General features: G+C 49.0%; 1 protein-coding gene across 2 annotated transcripts in view; it reads left to right on the forward strand.

Annotated features, from left to right (window-relative positions):
• Positions 1 to 652: 652 nt before the first annotated feature.
• Positions 653 to 19,092, forward strand: part of ACSF3 (acyl-CoA synthetase family member 3) — a gene marked incomplete at its 5' end in the record, with an annotated part of 63,934 nt that continues 45,494 nt past the window's right edge. The window contains 5 exons of one of the 2 annotated variants that reach the window (XM_080637894.1): positions 653 to 664; positions 3,957 to 4,657; positions 6,133 to 6,288; positions 16,287 to 16,441; positions 16,930 to 17,075. In XM_080637894.1, the coding sequence (XP_080494020.1) occupies positions 3,971 to 4,657; positions 6,133 to 6,288; positions 16,287 to 16,441; positions 16,930 to 17,075 (1,144 nt within the window). Of the gene's footprint in view, positions 665 to 1,965; positions 2,035 to 3,940; positions 4,658 to 6,132; positions 6,289 to 16,286; positions 16,442 to 16,929; positions 17,076 to 19,092 lie in introns of those variants that run through there. The other variant, XM_080637893.1, reaches the window with a different exon arrangement.

The following is a 19,092-nucleotide window of genomic DNA, read 5'->3' on the forward strand; positions in this document are numbered from 1 at the left end:
TGTATCCCACGATGTCCGTGTGTCCCACAGTGTCCGTGTGTCCCACAATGTCCGTGTGTCCCACAGTGTCCGTGTATCCCACAATGTCTGTGTGTCCCACAGTGTCCGTGTATCCCACAATGTCCGTGTGTCCCACAATGTCTGTGTGTCCCACAATGTCCGTGTGTCCCACAATGTCCGTGTATCCCACAGTGTCCGTGTATCCCACAATGTCCGTGTATCCCACGATGTCCGTGTGTCCCACAGTGTCCGTGTATCCCACAATGTCTGTGTGTCCCACAGTGTCCGTGTATCCCACAATGTCCGTGTATCCCACGATGTCCGTGTATCCCACAGTGTCCGTGTATCCCACAATGTCCGTGTGTCCCACAGTGTCCGTGTATCCCACAGTGTCCGTGTGTCCCCCGATGTCTGTCCCCCCCAGGAGGTGCCATAGATCCAGACCCGGCACGGGGCCATCCCTCCGCTGTCCGCAATCCATCGGTCGCGCCTCGGGACCAGCCCCGCCCCTGGTGTGCGGTTTGGGGCCAAATCCCCATAAAACGGGCGAGGGGGGGCGGGGGGAACGTTGGTTCACGGAACGCGGGGACCGCGGGGCTGCGTTTTCGCCGGAGCGCGTTCGCGGTCGGACCGGTCCCCCGGTGCGCGGGGCCGCTGTCGCCAGGTGAGGCCCTGACGGGGCTGCGGGAGGCGGCAGCGGGGCGCGGTGCCCGGCACGGCCCGGGGGCCAGGGCGAGCCGCGGCCGCTGTCCTTGGGCCCGGGGCTCTCTCCCTGCGGGGCCTGCGGCGGGGGCGCGGCCGGAGGGGGTGGGTACTGGGGGGTGTGTGTGGGGTGTCGCCGCCCGGTGCCTTCATTAGGCTCTAATTAAAAGGTAATAAACGAATCCTCACGTTCGGGTGTGTAGCAGCTGGGTGTGCAGCGGGGCTCGGCCGCTCGCTGCCGGTGTGTGAGGAGCCTCGGCTCCGGCCCGGTGCCGCCGGTCTGTGCCTTCTGCGGGTTGGGAACCGCGGAAGAGGGGTTCCCAGCTGGAACTGTGAGGGGGGAGCTGTAGGGTGGCAGCGCGGTCGGGGGTGGAAGGAGGATGCAGCCTGTCCTCGGGGAGGGAGGAGGTGTGGAAGCCTCGCGGCTTCCATCTCCACTGTGCTTCCCGGTGGCTTTATGGTGCTGGGAGCTGGTGTGAGCTCCTCAGCCTCCGTGGCTTTAGCCATGGGAGCGTGGGGGATTGAGCCTTCTCTTTAAACACTCATCTGTGCTGCCACCGCCTTCTGCCCAAGGGTCCTCTATGACAAGCCTCATATTCAGGGGTGCTCTGGCAGAGTTTGTGTTGCCGGTTATCCCTGAGCAGCAGGCAGGGTAAAGCAAACAGCCCCTGGTGCTGCCCTTTTCTGGGTGTCTATAATCTGCACATATGCAGTCAACAGTAGTTCTCTGAAGTCCATAAATGCGCAGGCCTGGCTGAAGGTGCCGCTGTTTATTGTTCCATTAAATCTGGACTGGTGCTGTGGGGAAAAGGGGATGATGTGATTTTTGGAAGGCGCTGTTCTGAAGCAGCAGCTAACACCTGCTCTGGAGCCATATGGGGAGCAGGGAGTACGCCAAGTGCACTTAGCCATGCTGGCCGGGAGCACGGCCTGAACCTGGCAAGCGATTGCTTCCAATTAATGCCCCTCTTAATGCCTGGGCCATTAACATCTCGCCAGTGGGCTGGCCTTGGGCAAGGGTTGGAGGAGATGGTTTGGTTTAGGTTACGTATGGTGTCGGCTCTTCATGTTTTAGTCTCTACAGAGAAATGGAAAGATGTCACGTGACCTTTGTCATGACCTGCTTTGTTTTTTTCCATCCTGATGGTGTATGTCATGAGTTCACATGGTTACCACGCTCCGGGTTTAAAACCTCTCTGTCCCCACAGATGTTTCCGCACAAAATAACAAGTTTCTTTTGCAGAAGCAGATATTGAGGCCGATATGCAAAAGAAAATACATGCAAAGCCAGTGTCTGGCTGGAGAAATGCTCTGAATCATAGAATCAGCCAGGTTGGAAAAGACCTTTAAGATTGTCAAGTCCAACCATTACCCCAGGACAAGGTGGATGGGAGAGCCTGTGAGGCTTAAAGCTACCTCTCTGCAGGAAAAAACAGTTGCTGCTGTGTGTGCAGCCTGAGCTGGGTTAAGCTGTGTTCATCTCTTCCCTGCGTAGCTGCCGGTTGTCTATATCCTTTTTGGTTCAGCTCCTCCCCATGGTGGGAAGTTGAGCTGGGAGGCTGTTGGAGTTGAGCTGCTCCACTAATAGGCGCTTATAAAAAGTTCTGTAAAAAGAAATATCAAGTCATTATTGCCAGTGTCAAGGAAGCATCACGTACGCTCTTGCAGTGTGAAGTTGTCATCCTTTGGCTGTCTTCTCTTGTCATAGCATCTCTCTGGGGATGCTTCGGTGTTTAATGGCAGCCATTAGATAGGCCGTGCAGTAAATCTCTTCCTCTCCTGCCTCAGTCCTGTGCTTTCCTCACTGCTCGCCTGTTGGTGTTAATGGCAGCCTCTGCATGCAGAGGGTGCTTTTTCTTGTTGAGCTTCCAGCCAGAGCTCCAGGCTCTGCCCAGAGGGGTTAGGATTTTTCTGAGGCATCTCCTCAGTTCTCTTAATTTATCAGTTCTTCTTTTGTCTTTGGTATACCAGTGGTCTCCCCTGCAAAGTCTTCTTCTAGTCCCTGAGGCTCCTGTCTGCCTGTTACATTCTTGTGGGTTTTGTGCTCTGAGTTAGCTTTTTGCCTGATGTTGCTGTGAGATGATCCAGGTGGTATCCAATATGATGACATGAAACTTTCCCTTTGAAAGGAGAGGGATAACGAAAAGACGGGTAAAGCATGAACTGCTGGTACTTCTCACCAATTATCACAAAAGCTTTTTATCTAGCTTCTCCCAGGAGCAGATGGGTTGATGTCATTGTGCTGTCTAAGCACAAAGGTAGAATGGGTGACGTTTGTGCCAGCCCATGATCTTCCTGTAAAGCCTTTACTGGTGCTGGTATTCCCCAGCATTCCACTTTGGAGATTTAAATGCCCCTATGCATCATCTCACTGGTCTCGCTACATCAGGGTTCGGGTGGTGATTGGGCTGGGCTCAGACCAAGCTCTGGCTGCCTGAGTGGAGCCTGGTGCCATTGCTGAACTTGTCCTCAGCTCCAGGCTGAACTTCCCAGCTCCAGGCACTGTTGGTACTTCCACAAGTGCTGTACCAAGCCCTGAAGTCAGTGTGTGTGTGTGGCTGTGCTTTCCTGCTGCTGTTTGCTGGGAAAACCAGCTGCTACTTGTGGACAGGGCTCCTGCTGCCTGTGCCTGATCGGAAGCTGTTAACCACTTGGTCTGTCATGTAAGAAAGCTTCTGAGCTGAAGCAGTGTTTGTGATGGATGACCTGTCAGGTGGGAGGCTTTGCATGCTTTCCTGTACTGAGATGTGCTGTTGCTTGAAGGAAAGCTCGCGCAGGAAACAATCCTCCACTGGGCTAAACCTCAGAGGCTTGGATTTTTGCTGCTCAACTCGAACCACAGAGCAAGGCTGCAGTTAAACAGAGTGGTGGAAAATGCAAATTGAGAGCTAGGTACCGTTGTAGTTATTTAATTTCTTTAAATGCTGGTCCCACTGTGTTAGAATGGCACCTCAGGTAGCCCCTACTTAGTGTCCTAGTATTACTGATCGATGAAAACTATTTCATAATTGAAGTAAGACTGCTTTTTAGGGACACAGAGGCTTTGTAGGGAAAGGGACCCTGTCTCCTGTTCCATCTGGGTAGGGCCTAGTGCACTGGGAATGCAGCAGTCTGAAGCATAAACATTAATAATACAGTGGGTATTATTCAAATGAAGGCTGCCACTTTTCCTTTGTTGGAATAACACCCTGGGTAATTGCTGCACATACTTATCTGTTCCTATAATTGCTTTCTGCAGAATCACTTCAAAACAGGCAGTGCTGGCAGGATGCTGGTCTCCCTGCTCTTCCCCTTTCGCTGCCTCATCCGGGACTTGCCCCGTTGCAGATGGGCACTGCATGGGCAGAAGAGGTCTGGCTGTCCCCACAGGGGTCTGCGAACTGCACGGGCATCCTGCAGCAGTGACGTTACCCCTGTCTTCACTAGGGCTTTGGCTTTTGGTGATAAAACTGCCATCATTGACCAAAACGGTGAGCACACTTACAGGGACCTTCTCAGCCAGAGTCTACGCTTGTCCCAGGAGATCTGTAGAGCTCTGGGGTGCTCCAGCAGGGACTTGAAGGAGGAGAGGATCTCATTTTTGTGTCCCAATGATGCCTCGTATGTGGTGGCCCAGTGGGCTTCCTGGATAAGTGGGGGCATAGCAGTGCCCCTTTACAAGAAGCACCCTGCACGGGAACTGGAGTATGTGATTCAGGACTCACAGAGTGCTCTAGTCATCGCAGCAGAGGAGTATATGGGGAAAATAGCCCCTAGTGCTGAGAAGCTAGGAGTCCCTGTTCTGCCGCTTCTTAAGTCTCATAGTGATGGATCAGCAACTCATGCACCAGTGGAGGAGGGTCCCTTGACAGCGTGCTCCTCGTGGAAAGACAGAGGAGCCATGATCATCTACACTAGTGGGACAACAGGAAGACCAAAAGGCGTCCTCAGCACCCATGAGAATGTGCAAGCTGTGGTGAGTGCTGCTTTCCCTTTGCAGAACTCGTGGTACGTTACAGAGGTCTTGGCCTTCAGAGGTGTTTTGTTGGTTGGAAACCCCAGAGCACAACACATTTTAGCACAGCTGAATTTCTACACAGGGCTGTGGGGCTGTATCCTGAAAGTCCTCAGCATGTTTTAAGGTGAACACAGAAAAGTGAGGACCTAAATCTTGTCCTTTTGCTGTTGCTGTCCTGCAGCTGTAGCCAGGGGCAGATGGACTCTCTCACTGCTTTCCTGGAAAGCACAAGGAGTGAGACCTCTTTTAAAAAGACTGCTTTCTTTGCAGTTTGCTTTTCTTCACTGTGGCTAGGAAAGAATCTTTGCCCGTTTGGAATATATTAGCCCAGTACAGTACTGTGTGAAATCTGCATTATTCAGCTATATATCCCCAAGGCAAAAAGTCCATTAGCTCTCTGAGCCAAAAAGAATTAAAAGTTTGAATGAGCCTGCCGACTACCTCACCAGTTGGTTATCACTGCCTGCAACGGATAGAATCATGCCATTAGGGAAAAAGGGCAGGGAATACAGCATGACTTACAGATACCTCCCAAGAGCTTACGTTGTTCTGGGTGCTCAGATACTGCAGTGTCGGGAATGGAATGAAAGCTTTGATGGATAGAGCCAGGGCTTGGCTATATTGGGCAAAGAATCTCTTCCCTTACAAATATGCTGATCATCTGGGAGGTGGCCTGAGCAGTCACCATCTTTTGTGCTGTCTTGCAGAAAGCCTAAAACCTGCTCCCTGCATGTGAATGACATGACTAAATTCCACTGTTCAAATGCTTTATTATTTTTAGATGGCTGGAAATAAGCTTTCCAGTTGCTAATGCTGGGCTCTGAAAGGCATTGTTCACCCAGAATCCTGAATTTTAACACTTTAGATAATCATCCCTTCATAGCAGAGTTTTTTAGAATATATACTCTCTGTAATATTAGTATATTGATAGACCAATATTTTATATACTAATGTGAAGCCTACTTTGTTTATCAGACAGTGATTTTCTGCTCCTATTGACTATCCCTTACAGATGCTAAAAGCCCAGTGTCATTGGTGTCCAAATTACGTCAACATAGGTCTGAGAAAATTAGGGGGTTTATTGTTATTTCTGCCAACCCTGCATGTGCAGCAGCAGGCTAGTAATTCTGTAGGCTCTGCTTAAAATCACTGTTGACTATTTCTCAGCAATGAGGAAGGACTTTGATATACATGAAGACATGTACTGACAAGACACAGAAGGTGTTCCTCTTGTATTTTACTGTTATGGTGGGAATTTTGCTCGTGCTGACTCTAAAGGAAAGATTTTCGTGCCCAGGCATCATTCCAGGGGGTCTGGGATTTCTGCTGCCAGCTGTGCCCAGGGGATATGGGGCCTGGATACCTCAGGTTTCTCAAAGCAGAGAGGGTCTTTCCTCCTGTCCTAACACTGGTTTGTATGTTTTTTTCTGCAGACCACAGGGCTGGTTGAGAAATGGGAGTGGAGGAAAGAGGATGTTATTCTGCACGTGCTGCCTTTACATCATGTCCACGGGGTGATCAATAAGCTCCTCTGTCCTCTCTGGGTGGGAGCGACATGCATCATGTTACCCGAATTCAGCGCACAGATGGTAAGCCTGAAGGGATGGCATGTTGTCTTTGAAATTCAGCAGCAAGACCCCATGCATTGTAATTAGAGCAACTTTGGAAATAAGTTCTTAAAGAATTCCAGCTTCTTTAGCCACTGGCTGCATGTGGGCCACAAACTGCCTATTAAAAAGTGGTTTTAGTTGGACACAGTCTGGGGTAAACGTGCTCTTCTGGAGGCTGCAACTTGTTTAAGTGTGACATACATAATCATAATGCTGCATTGTCCTTTCTCATGATGCTGAGGGTCTCTGACTGAAGGTGGGCCCTTCTACGTACATACCAAGAGTATCTGCACCTAGAATAAGGGTTGTTAATTCTCTAGTACCAGGAAAGGTGTAAATACTGGATTTTTCTCTTTCTTGTTAGCGGTGTGCTGCTTGAAGATGTACTGCTTGTTGGCATCTTTAGTAGCTTGTGCTTTTCTCTTCCAATCATTTGTCCTTGGTGTTTTGTATTATGTTACATGACAGAACATAGGCTTTGCAGTTTATTGCAGCCCAGGTAAGAGAAGTGCTTTTACTCGTCACTTGCATGGAAACATTGCTCTTTCTCTGCAGAAAGCAAGTGTTAACAGATCTGTTGTTTTAGATTCAGTGGTGTGAGGGAGAGTTTGCAAATCAAGAGCTTCTTGCAGCCTTACAGGAAAGGTGGCAAGAGGGAAACCTTACTTGAATGCAATAGAGACACACTTATAATGGTGTTTTCTGGCTGAGCCGGTCCCAGTGCTCTGCTTCTCAGCTTGCTGGCTGTGGTGGCAGGGAGCTGACCTAAAGAGAAGAATAAAAGAGACTAGAATCAGGGCAACCAACAGTAAGGTAGAACAGTTTCAACAGTTACCAGTCCCTGTGTCCAGTCCTGCTCATCTGCATCTTCCAGTGTCATGTGTTGTGTGGGAGACATTGAAGTCTGCAGTGTCACTGTTAAGAGAGCAATTGGCGTTTTGAGTGCTGCTGCCACCTCATAGTGAAAAGGAAATGTGTGCTGTTGGCACAGAACTCCCTGGGAAGGTGAAAAGAGTCTGTCAGGCCTGTGCTTTGTAACTAAACAGGCTGCTTTACCTGTTTATGTTTATCCATGTGCTGAGTGGCCTTGTCACACTGAAAGGACAAAGTGCAAAGGTGTGGGTTACACCCAGAAGACTGACTGTGGTGCTGTCAGGCGAGGGTGAGTTTAGGCTCCTATGTGAGTGACTGCAGGACTGTGTGATTCTTCATTGCTTATTTCTGTTGCTTAGAGAAGCAACCACAGAAAATGCATGCTTCCTTTCTTGTTTCAGGGTGGCCCTGACACCTCAACACCCACTTGCTGGCTGAGCACTGATCCTGTTGGGGGGGAACAGCCTCATAATCCTGGAGGGGCAGCTCTGCAGTTGCATTTCCAGAGTAAATAGATAGGATGCTGCAGTAGAAGAAGGCAGGAATGTCCCCTGGCAGCTGTAGCCAGTGCTGTCTTCTTGATGGTCACTTCCAGATTGTCTTTCTCTGTCTTTAGGGTGTCACCCCAAAAGCTCCAGGTGCAGCAGGGGATGTGTGCCCCACCAAGTCTGGAGCTTGGTGATGCTGGTGATGGTGCTGGTAGCCTGGAAGCAAATCCAAGCCCTCTGGAGGGCGCGTTTCTCCACATCCTGTGCCACCGGTGATTGATTGTCCCTTATACCCTTGTGTTTTTCTCTGCTCTCTCCCTGACATCTGCAAATCAATGAGCTGACGTTGAAGGATGGGTTCAGGTGCCGGGGAGTGGGACACCCTGCCTGCCTCCTCTGATCAAAGCTCTCCCCCGGACTTGACAACCAAGGGCAGGCAGGGACAGTGCTGAAGGCGTCTGGTTGACCCTGGAGGTTGAACTTGGGCAGGGAGGTCAGCATGGCAAGTGTGCCTGCTGCGGCGAGTGCTGTGCTGAGGGCTCTCAGGTGCACATGGGCTCTGAGGATGTCATTTGCCTTTCTGTTTTTTTTTTCCTTATTCCCTTTATTTTTCCAAGGGCCTCCCCTGGGAGCTGAAAGTGGTTTGATCGACACTACAAAGAAAGCACATGAGGGTAAATAAGGCTTTCTTGTGGAGTTTAATGCAAGCTGCCTTTCAGTTCCAGTCTATTTTCACCAGCTGTTTACAAAATGCCCTTTGCTACTGAAATCAGCTTTCAGAAAAGCAGTGGAGTTTCGGTGGAGGATTTTTGCAGAAGGAGCCCGAGTCTTGCTGCATGCTGCTTTTCTTTTCCCTTCGCTGCACCTTGAGAAAGCAGCCAATTATAGTGTGATATAAAGAAACTCGAATGGCAGCTAAAACACTTGACAGGCTGATCAAAACAAGGCTAGGAACTTACTCTCAACCTGCTGCAGACATATTTAGCCTTGAGTGATACTGGCAAAGGTTCAAGAGAAACCGCAGCAGCATGCCCAATGTGTGTTTGGTTTCTAATCACTAACACTTCATTATACAAAATAAATACTTTATTATTACAGTGTTTATTAAATTACATAATTTGCGGCGTGCCTTATAGTCATGGATGCAGATGCTGGTCTGGTTTCAGCGGTAATAATGTTCATTTTTTCCTTAGTTAAAGACATTTTGAGCCCTGGACCAAGGTTTGCTTGTTGCTCCCTGCAGTGCAGTGTTAGGAGGTGGCATCTTTCAGGCCCTTCCATCTGCTTTTGGTAGCTGTCCAAGGAAAGGTTTAAAGTCAAGACTGTGGAGTAACCCTAGTGTCCTGACCAACATCCACTTTCTTACTAAAACAGCATCTGATGTCTGCAGCTGCATGCAAGCTACTGCTGAGGCCACAAGGGCTCATTAAAGTGTATTGGGATGCCTCAAGCATGAAAGTTGCTGCATAAAATCAGGCTCTTTTTATTAAATGAGGACATCCATTACTTTGCACTAGCTACTGTACATGTTATAATTCACTTTATAGCACCATCTGTTAAGACTGTCTTGGTTAAGCTTTTCATAGCATCATTTTATTGTAAGTTATTAAAAAATATGGCTGTATCTATTAATCATATATTAATAAAGGGTTTATAAATGGGCCCTTAATTTCCAGTGTTACAGTCTACTCGTATGTGACATGTTAATTCCTCTGGTGTGTGTACTCCTCGGGGTGCAGTGTGTCTTCCCAGGGAGCCCTTCCTGGGCTGCTGCCTGCAATCCTGCCTGGAGACAATGGGAGCAGCACCCAGCAGTCCTGCCTGTGCTTCTGGTGCTTCGGAATGCTTGGGAATGCCAATGCTGATGGGGGGGAGACATTTCAGCACTGTCGTGGGTATGTGGGCTTGGAACAGGCATGAGAACAGGAGTGAGCCTGAAAGTGTGTTCCTCCCGGCAGCTGTGTGGGGCAAGGGTGGCTCTGATGTTGGTTTTGGGTTTTTTTTTTTCAAGAGTGAGAACTAAGAGGGCAGAAACTTCCTTCAGAGCCAGAGCAGGCTCTGCAGCATAAGTATCCCTAATCCTCCCATCATTTCTTCCAAGCTGAGTTTTTACTTCTCCAGCTGCACTGTCCCTGTTTGCAGGCAGCCAGCATTTCCCAGCTGCTTCTGAACCTGTTTAAAATGCCTGCTTTTTTGCTTATGCAGGAACAGAAAATTTAAAAGATGCTGCATTTGTACATTTTTTGTGCAAATTGGTGGCCAGAGGAGAAGACGTTAATGCCTCTGCTTAAGGAAGGAGTGCAAGGTGAGCCTCCTCCTCCCGGCCTTTTGAAGGCTCCTGCGAGCATTGGGGTTTGCACCAAGCAGGCACTACAGCATCCATTCCCTAGTGACTCCCTCTCTCTGTCTCCCTTCCCTTCATCAGTTCAGTGGTGGCTGCTGAGCACACCCCGCGGTGTGACTATTAGTCGATGGGAATGTCAGTGAGGTTGGAGAGATAGACCCAGGGGAAGCCAGGCATCCTCTGTGCCTGTGCTCTTGCTGTGACAATCACACATGGATGGTCCCATTCCAGACAGATGCCCTGTGGACAGGAGCCTTTCAGAGCGAGTCATGAGATCAGTGTCTGCTTTGCAGGATCCTCTGCTGAAGGCTTTTGGCTGAAGTGGATCCACTCTGAGTAAGAACAGTGGGAATGGCTTCTCTTTGCCTTGGACCACCTCTAATCTTGCCTCAAGATGTTCTAATAGCAAAAGGCTCCTTGTCAGCATTTCATATTGATAAACATGAGATCAAGTCCCAGGAGGTCTTTTAGTCTTAAGTGTGGAGTAGGAAATAGAAGTGTTCAGAAACATGAAGGAAAAAAACTTGCTCTGATGAGTGTTGGGGGAAGCGTAGAGAAATCTCAGCTCTGTGTGACCTAGTTGTGGTGTGTTCTGCCTGCTTGGCTCTGCTGGGCAGGTTTTGAGCTGTGGTGAGCTGCCTGCAGAATAACAACACAGTCTGTGCCCTGCAATGGCTTCCATGATAAATATGCCAAGATGCAGATTTACTGCCCTGAAGTTCCAAAAGGAGCTGTTGTTTTGGTGCCAGCGTTACTGCATGTCTGACTTAAGGTGCCTCCGAGGATCAGGCCCTCTAAAAATCATACCCAGTTTTATAATGTCACACACAAAGCCATCAAAATTGTTAAGCTTATTTAGATCCTGCTTCTAGGGAGATGGGAATGATGGGTGCCCAAAGCTAGCATGTGATTTGGGACTATCTGTGAGTGTGCTGTCACCTGTGGCAGCTTTTCCCCATGGTGGGAGAGTGCCCCAGACCTGATGCTCGCCAAGGATGTGCATGAGCTCCAGGGTTGCTGCTGTGTTGTATACCCCTGACTTTCTTGTCAGCACCAGCAGCTTGTGCTACATCTGGGAGCAAACTGTTTGTCCTTGCTGCTGCTCTTGTCTGTGTGAACCAGGCTGGGTGCTGATGCTTTATGTCTTTGCTGGGCTGTGCAGGGAGATCTGTGGCTCAGCAGTCACTGTTGCCTCCGGGAAGGAGAAGCATGCACCGCAGTGAGCCTCTCCTCTGTATCTGTCACTTATGCAAACATCACTCTGGGCAGCTCTTTTGGTTTATTTTTAAAAGAAAAGCAAATCCAAGCAGAGGAGTCTGATCTCCAATAACCAAGCACTGCTAAGATGCTGCTGGTAGCATGCTGGGGATTGTGTCTCCCATCCAGTTTCAGCTGGAGAAAGGCAATTGTCCTTTCATCCGTTAATGGGAGGCTTCAGGGGAGTAATTTTATTTCAGACTCAAAGAGGAGTCGGTGGAGGGAGGAGTAGGTCACTAGTGAATGGATTATGTTTGATCACTTCTTGCAGACCTGGCTTTGAAAAGTTAGAGATTTTTCTTCCCGTCTCCCCAGATCTGCCGTCTGTCCTCAGCATCTGTTATGGAGTAATGTCTTTTGATGTGTGTGTGGAAATATAAAAAATGGAACCAGAGCCTGTCATATTTACTTATATTACCAGGTCCCAGGGAAAGCTCTTGCTCCTTTCAGTATGCCTACAGCATAGGAAGGGTTTAAAAGCTTCAGCCTGGAATGCAGAGGGGCCATCAAACTGCACTGATGAATAAATGATTAAAATCAGAGTCATGCAGAGCACAAACAGTTTGGGGTTATAACAGACATGAGACAAAGCCACCAAGGGCCCAATTTCCCTTTGAAGAGAAGAAGGATTCTCTGTGTATTGCTCACTGAGCATCCGTGACTCAGTCCTTAGGAGAGAGCAGAGCTCCTCTTGATGCTCTTCCATCTCATGCCCTGCTCATCTGCCTTTGTTGGGGATAAGCTGGCACCCCTTTGGTGCTCCTGTAGAGTTACAGGAGTTTTCTGACCTCAGTGTTAGGCACAGGGTGTCACCAAGCAAGGAGCTGGTTTGATTGCAGCTGTGTTACTGCCTGTTGCTCTCGCAGACACTGAAAATCGCAGGCAGCCCTTTTCCTCACTTGTGGTGCCACCCGCATGGCAGCGATCAATGTAAAACACAAACCCATCTCCCGATCAAAAGGGAAGTAAAGGGATGATTTAACCTTGCATTAGGGGTATTGTTAGTTTTGAAAAGGTTTTAAAAAATTCAATAACAACTGAAAATGATACAATAATTTTATAGAAGAGAGGAGCTGTTGGAGCTGTCAATAGAGGTAGCAGCACAGGCTGTCTATTATCGGCTTGTGGTCTGATGGGAAAATCTATGCTGGACTTTCACTTCCTTTTCAGCTTTTGTCTGCATCTCTTCTGGCTGCTTGTGGGAGTCCTGTATCAGGCAAAGTCTTGCAGGTTTTAGTGTACAAATGGTTGTTGCCATCTTCTCTTCTTTCTTTGCCTTAGAAGATGCCCAGGTGTTGGTAGATTTGGTGTTCTCTGTCTAGTTCATAGCGTTGTGCATCTCCCTTTTCTCCTCTGCACTTGCATCTCTTGCTTCAGGCCACCTCAGCAGATCTGGAGGCTGGTTGGGAAGGTTGCTGTATGGAGTGACCATTTTTGGAGCAGCTGCCATGTTCCTCCATCCTTGTTCACCATCATGCTCTTTGTGCACTGAAAGGAATACGTGGGAAAAATCCTAAGCCGTGTCTCACTGGGGTTGTTTTGTACCCACTGGTGTAATTTTCTCCTTCTTTTTTTTCGTTTACTGATGGCAAAACCCCACTCACCAGTCCTTGGAATTGCCCAGATACGCTTTTGTGCAGTGGGAGGGGAAGAAAATCAGGAATGCTGGAATGATGGGGAGGCTCTTGGGAACAGAAGTCTCCCACTTCTTTTGCTGGCTCAGGCAGCCCTGTGCTGTAAGCCTGCCCTGGCCTTTTGCTGCTGTTATTGCTGGTAGGAATAGTTCCTATTCTTGCTTTCTTGCAGTTAGAAACCTTTTGTTCCTAACCCTTAAAAGGAATCTTGGTCCATCTCCTGAACATTCCATTGGAATACTGGAGCTTCCTTTGGTCCGGTGAGTGCTTGGTGCAAAGTCTGGCAGCCCTGGCATGCTGTGCTGTGTTTGCTTCCAGAATCCATAGCTTTTTAAAAGCACTTGGAGCACTGAGGTATGAGGTGAGCAAAATAAAATGAAATGATGGGCAGCCAATACCACATGTAATTGATGTGGTGACGGTGACACATGGGATAACAGAAGGGGGAGATTGATTGTGCTGTTCTAAGCCTGACAGTGTCAGAGGATGCTGTGTGCTAGAAGGGCAAAGTTGGCCTCTTGCTATGAGCCTGTCCAAGCCCCAGCATTGATTGATTAGTCCCAGGTAACGAGACTTTCCCAGATCCTTCTCTCAAACCGTGAAGTTATAGTTATAAAACAGAAATAGCTGTCACAGCTGGCCAGCCAGTTACAAGCCCTCCGGACGGCTCAGGGGCTGCGGAGAGCCTGGGGCTGCCAGCTTTGTACCACAGCTCAGTGCTTAACACTGTTAAAACACATGGGTAAGATCCAGATTTGGCTGAGCAGGAGCGGAGCAGGTGGAGATGTTTGGCTGTCAGCACATCGCCCCGGCAGCTGGTGGCACAAATCCAAAGGCAGCTGCTTATCTTCAGGAAGGGGCTGTTGCTGGGGCTGACACAGAAAAAGCTGCTCCTGTGTTTGGAGTGGTGGTAGTGAGGGTTTTATCTAGAGCAGGAGTTGAGCAGGCGTGTGAGGACAGGGGCCTCTGGGGTGTGAGAGAGATCTGCTGTGTTTTGGAGTGATTGGTTTGGCATTTTTCAGATCCAAATCCATGTGAAAATAAATGCTGTATGGACAGACTGGAAGCCTGCCTGTGCTCCCAACAGCTGCTCTGGACTTGTGAAGGCCAAAACAAAAAGCACGCAGCCGGGGTCAAACAGCTCTGAGCATCTGTCTCCCTTCAATTCTTCCAGCGCAGTCCTTCACCCTGCTTGCTGTCATGCATCTCTGCATGCCCAAGGCAATGGCTCTCAGGAGCACCAGTCTGAGGAGAGTAGATCCATGTATACCGCCCCTGGCACTGGAAAAGGTCCTTGTTCGTTCCACTGCCTCAAATGGGAAAGATACTGGGGAACTGAAAAGGATCTTTGGGGAACTGTGCCTGTGTCTGAAGAGTGATGGTCCCTATGTAATCCCCTAGGAATAGCTTCGCCTGAGCCTTAATCATGAATCACACATGGTTTAGTGGTGGAGTTGGCAGTGTGGGGTTAATGGGTGGACCTTGATGATCTTAAGGTCTTTTCCAGCCTAAAAGATTCTATGATTCTATAAAGAGGCTGGGAAAAGTATGATAGGGTTGGATCCTTCTTAAATGTAGTTATGCCTATTCCAGCTTGATTTATCATGCTGATAGATGAGGTTTCTGCAAGGGAGTGTGATATTCCCTCTCTAGGCGTCTCACCCATTGGTCCAGGCAAGTCATGTTCCTCTTCTGCTTTCCCTGATGCTAAGGGGATCTTGTAGCACTTATGTCCTAGCTCCCAGCGTCTCTGGGTGGTTTCCACCTTGTGTATTTGTCTCACCCCGTTGAGGACCATCTCCGGGCTGTAGTGTCAACTCCCTTCTGTTTGGTGGGCTGGTGCCTTTGTTGGATGTGTCCTCCTCTATTAAGAATAACAACATGGTGGTGGTGGTGTTTTTTAGGAGTTGATTGTTCTGAAGCAGTGGAGTGAGAGATGCAGGAGGAGGTGGCACTGGCGCAACCAAGTAGAAAGTAATGAAATGGAGCCTGAGTGAGGAGGACGGAGGGAAAGGGGGCAGAGTGACAGCATGAAGGAGAATCACTTGTTCACCTTCAATCAATTCCTGCCTGTTCTCGTGGTCACACGTGCCTGTGTGCAGCTGAGCGTGCACGGGCAGGGAGGGGAGAGGCGGCACATTGTCAGGAGCTGTTAGGAAATACATTTGTCAACAACGGGGCATGGACCAGAGTGAAAGGAAGGAGGTGGCTGTCACTGTAGCCTTTTATTTATTGATGGTTTTGGTTTGTTCCTGTCTTGGGAAGAGCTCACCTAGGGGGCAGAGTGGGGAGGTGTGGAAGGAATGGGCCCAATTGCAATATTTATGGCTCTCACCCATTGCTAACTGCTCCCAGGTGGGGATGCTTGGCCAGGGCAGCAACCAGGGTCACTTTGTCTTCACTCTTCCGCCAGCAGAGCCGGCTCCTGGAATTTGCCTCCATTTGTAGTTCCCACAGGTTAGCAGGAGTTACAGCTGGAAAACATCTGTCCCACAGGGACCGTTCCTCTTGGGAAGAGTGCGGTTGGTGTGGTGGCCCTCCTGGATAACTGCTGTCTCCTGCCTGCAGCTGCTTTACCTGCAGTTTCTGAAAGATGATCTGAGCTTGCTGAGGGCATGTCTCTCTGCACCAGCTCACCAGAAGATGACCATTTCCATTGCAGTGGAGTCTCACTCCCAGTTCTAGTGTATGATCTCTCTCTTCCCAGCCCTGCCATTTGTCTTAAAAGCATTTCTCCCTTAAAGGTTTGAGTCTGTGGGATGCTAAATGTCTTGTGTTCTTCAGATGTGGCTTAGTGTCTTTCCAAAGAATAGCTACATGCTTGGATAAGCTGGTGGCTTTGTGTAGCTTTTTGAAGAGCTGTGCATATTAAGGGAATTAACTGATTCTGCCACAAGTTTACGTCTTTGTGAGCAAATTTTTGGTTGTACAGAAAAATGCCATTTCCATCATCTAGTGCTCATTGTGCATGAAAGCAGATGGGTGATCTGCTGGTGGGATGACAGAGTTGAATATTGTGCTTTGGGCAATAAGGGCATGATGAAGGTTGGGAGCCATTGTTCTGGGCATGGATCAGGTGCACACAACGGGCTTCCTGTTGTTTGTGCTTTCTAGAAGTCTCCAGCAGAGGTTTGACTGTTTGTGACCAGCCTAGGGTGGCTTTGTTTTGGACAAGCCTATTGTGTTCCTGTACCACAGCATCCCCTTGCACTGTATGAAGGAGCATTGGTGGAGCTCACTGCCCTGTGAAGCATTTGCAGAGTCCTCACTTACGAACCTCTTCAGAGGTGCTGAGGAGTCACTGACAGCGCTGACGGTCACTTCCCTCTAATCTTTACATTGAGGTGTATTTTTAGATGTGTATGTTCCCTTCCTTTCTAGGTTTGGAAGAAGCTTCTGAGCTCCCAAGCTCCCCGAATCAGTGTCTTCATGGCAGTGCCCTCTATCTATGTCAAGCTGATAGAGTACTATGAGAATCATTTCTTTCAGCCACAAGTCCAGGATTTCGTGCATGCCTTTTGCCAGGAGAACATCAGGTAGGTGAGCAATGCCCCTGTGGGCAGGGGCTGCTGGTGGCTGGCTGTCTCCATGGTGGATCTGACGAGTTTGCTTTTCAGCATCACCTCTCTGCAGTGCTTGCTGTTGTACTTTAGTGTCTCTTTGACAAGGACAAGGGTGACATTATTTAATTATAAGCCACTCTTGCATGGTAAAGCCAGAAGGGGTCTGCATGCTCATTATATGTGTCACCCTACATAACACAAGACTGAGGACTTTCTGCTGCAATGCAAGCTTGTACTTCAGTATCTCTTTTAGGAGGCTGTCGTGTCTTAACATAAACCCCATATCAGCTAGAGAATCTTTTGTATGTGAGGAACATCTTCGCTACTGGTTAAAAGGTTTTGAGGGCTTCTGTCTTAAGATTTTATGCAGGAGCAGACTATATATAACCCTGTGTTAGACTGCAGTTCCCTGGAGCACAGGTAATCTTGAATACTTTCTTACATGGGGTTTCCTTGCTCAGGTTAATGGTGTCAGGCTCAGCAGCCCTGCCTGTGCCTGTCCTGGAGAAGTGGAAGAGCATCACTGGGCACACATTGCTGGAGAGGTACGGGATGACTGAGATTGGGATGGCGCTTTCTAACCCTTTGCATGGAGTCCGTGTCCCAGGTAGGAGTCTCTAGAGAGTGCACATTGTTTGGAGGCATTTGGCTGTGAAGTGTTCTTGTCTTTTTTCATCACAGAGAATAAACACCTAATCACCATGTGTCATGTTTGAGGAGCAGGCTACGGTAGGAATGATGATGGTAGGGGAACTGGCCTTGGAAAGCCAGGTAGAGGATAGGGGTGCATGGGTAGTGGCTGATTGGTTTGCTTGGGATCACTGGTCATGGTGAATTGGCAAAGCTGTCTGTGCAGAGCTTGCAGTGGTGCATGCTGACCTGAGCAGCCAGCCTGGTTCTATCCAGGAGGCAGAGGCCATATTGATGCTTTATTATTCCCAAAGTCTTAGCAAGCTCAAGCACTGTGATGGGACTGCATCATCAGCTCCTGCTCTTTGGGGTTGTATTTATGTGCGGTGTTGATACAAGGTTCTCCACAAGGCAGTTCTTGTCCAACTGATCAGTACTGAATACTTAAAATAGGATGTCTGCTCACTCTTATTTTAGTGCATGTTTCTTGGCTCTTCAGGAATTAGAACTTGTCACACCTCGTTGTACACTGTGGGTCTGTTCTCTCCTTGTCTTCCCTCACTTCTCTTAGCTACACTTCATGCCTCCTCTCAATATCTGTACTTTATGTAACCTACCCAGAAATTGATCTGAAACATTCAAAATATGAAATGCCCCCACCCTCCCTTTGGTTAAAAACGTGGCCATCTGTCTGCCAAGCAACCCAGCCCACCACTATGCCACCTTCTCCCCACACACTGTCTGCATATGCATGGTACCATATGCATCGTCTTGGTTTCAGTGTCTTGGGGGATCAGTGCTACCCAGAGGGCTGTCCAGGGCATCGTGGCTTCCCACAGCACCCCATGGGATGCAAAGCCTGTGCTCCTGCAGAGATTGCGCAGGATGAGAAGCTATAGCTGCTCCACACTGGCTCCTCAGCTTAAGAACAGGTCAGGGGTAGTGTGAAATACAGTCTCTAGTTTACTTTTGCAGAGTAACTGTCATTCCCCTATCCCAGCTCAGCCAGTCTTCCCTTCCTTCAGAAGTCCCTGTCCTGCAGGCAGGAGAGAGAAGCAGGCAGGGAAACAAGATTCCCACCTGCATGAGCTCGAGCTCTCCATAAGCCCCGTGCACTGGCTGCTGGTGCAGAGATCATGTGAATGTCTGTATGCCATGGTTATATTTGCTTTTCATTCGACTTCAGGAGGAGAAATGAGTGGAGGCTCTAGAAATTTCCCAGGAGACAAGAGGAGAAAGGAAGTAAGACTGAAAGTAACATAGGCAAGACGGATGCTGACACTTGGAAAGGCAGCTTCTATTTCAGAGCTGGGTGGCAGAGGTGAGCAGAGCTGGGGCAGAATCCCTGAGGGCACCAGGGTCTGCAGAGGAGGTGGGAACAAATCCTCTCATGCAACTACAAGCAGAGGGCCTGTGGGTAATGGCTGTCTGACTGTCATTCCAGCCACTATCTAGGGGCTGCTGCAGCCCTGAGGGGGGAGAAGAGCATCTCACAAAGGTGTGAATCAGTGAGAGACCTTCCAGAAAGAAGACTATAATTGAATAGGCTTGATTAATTTATTTCAGGAAGTGTCAGCTGGGAAGCAGATGGGTGAAGCTGAGGCATAATTTACTGGAGCTGTGAAAAAGCTTTTGATATACTACCCCATTAGAGACTGGGATGTAAGGTCACCAGGTAGCACAGAGCATCCAGTGCAAGAGAGTCAACTGAGAGTCAAATGCAATGATGGGCTGGGAACAGAGAATGGGTAGGAGGAGGAGTTAAGTGTCTGGAGAAAAGACCTCACCTGAGACCTGCAGCCTGGCCAAAGCAATTACTAGCTGTATTTTGAAAAAGGAGCACCACAGGCGTGGCATTTTACCCTGTAGGTAACTCCAGGGATCCTCACACTTGCCAGGGGATTTCTCCTGCAATGAAAGCAGCACACATCCTTCTCTACTGCTTCATGAGCCTCTGAGGAGAGATCCTGAGGCTTCCCTTGCCTTCTTCCACC

The sequence above is a fragment of the Psittacula echo genome (genome assembly GCF_963264785.1).
Source record: "Psittacula echo genome assembly, chromosome: Z".
NCBI classification, from domain to species: Eukaryota; Metazoa; Chordata; class Aves; order Psittaciformes; family Psittacidae; genus Psittacula; species Psittacula echo.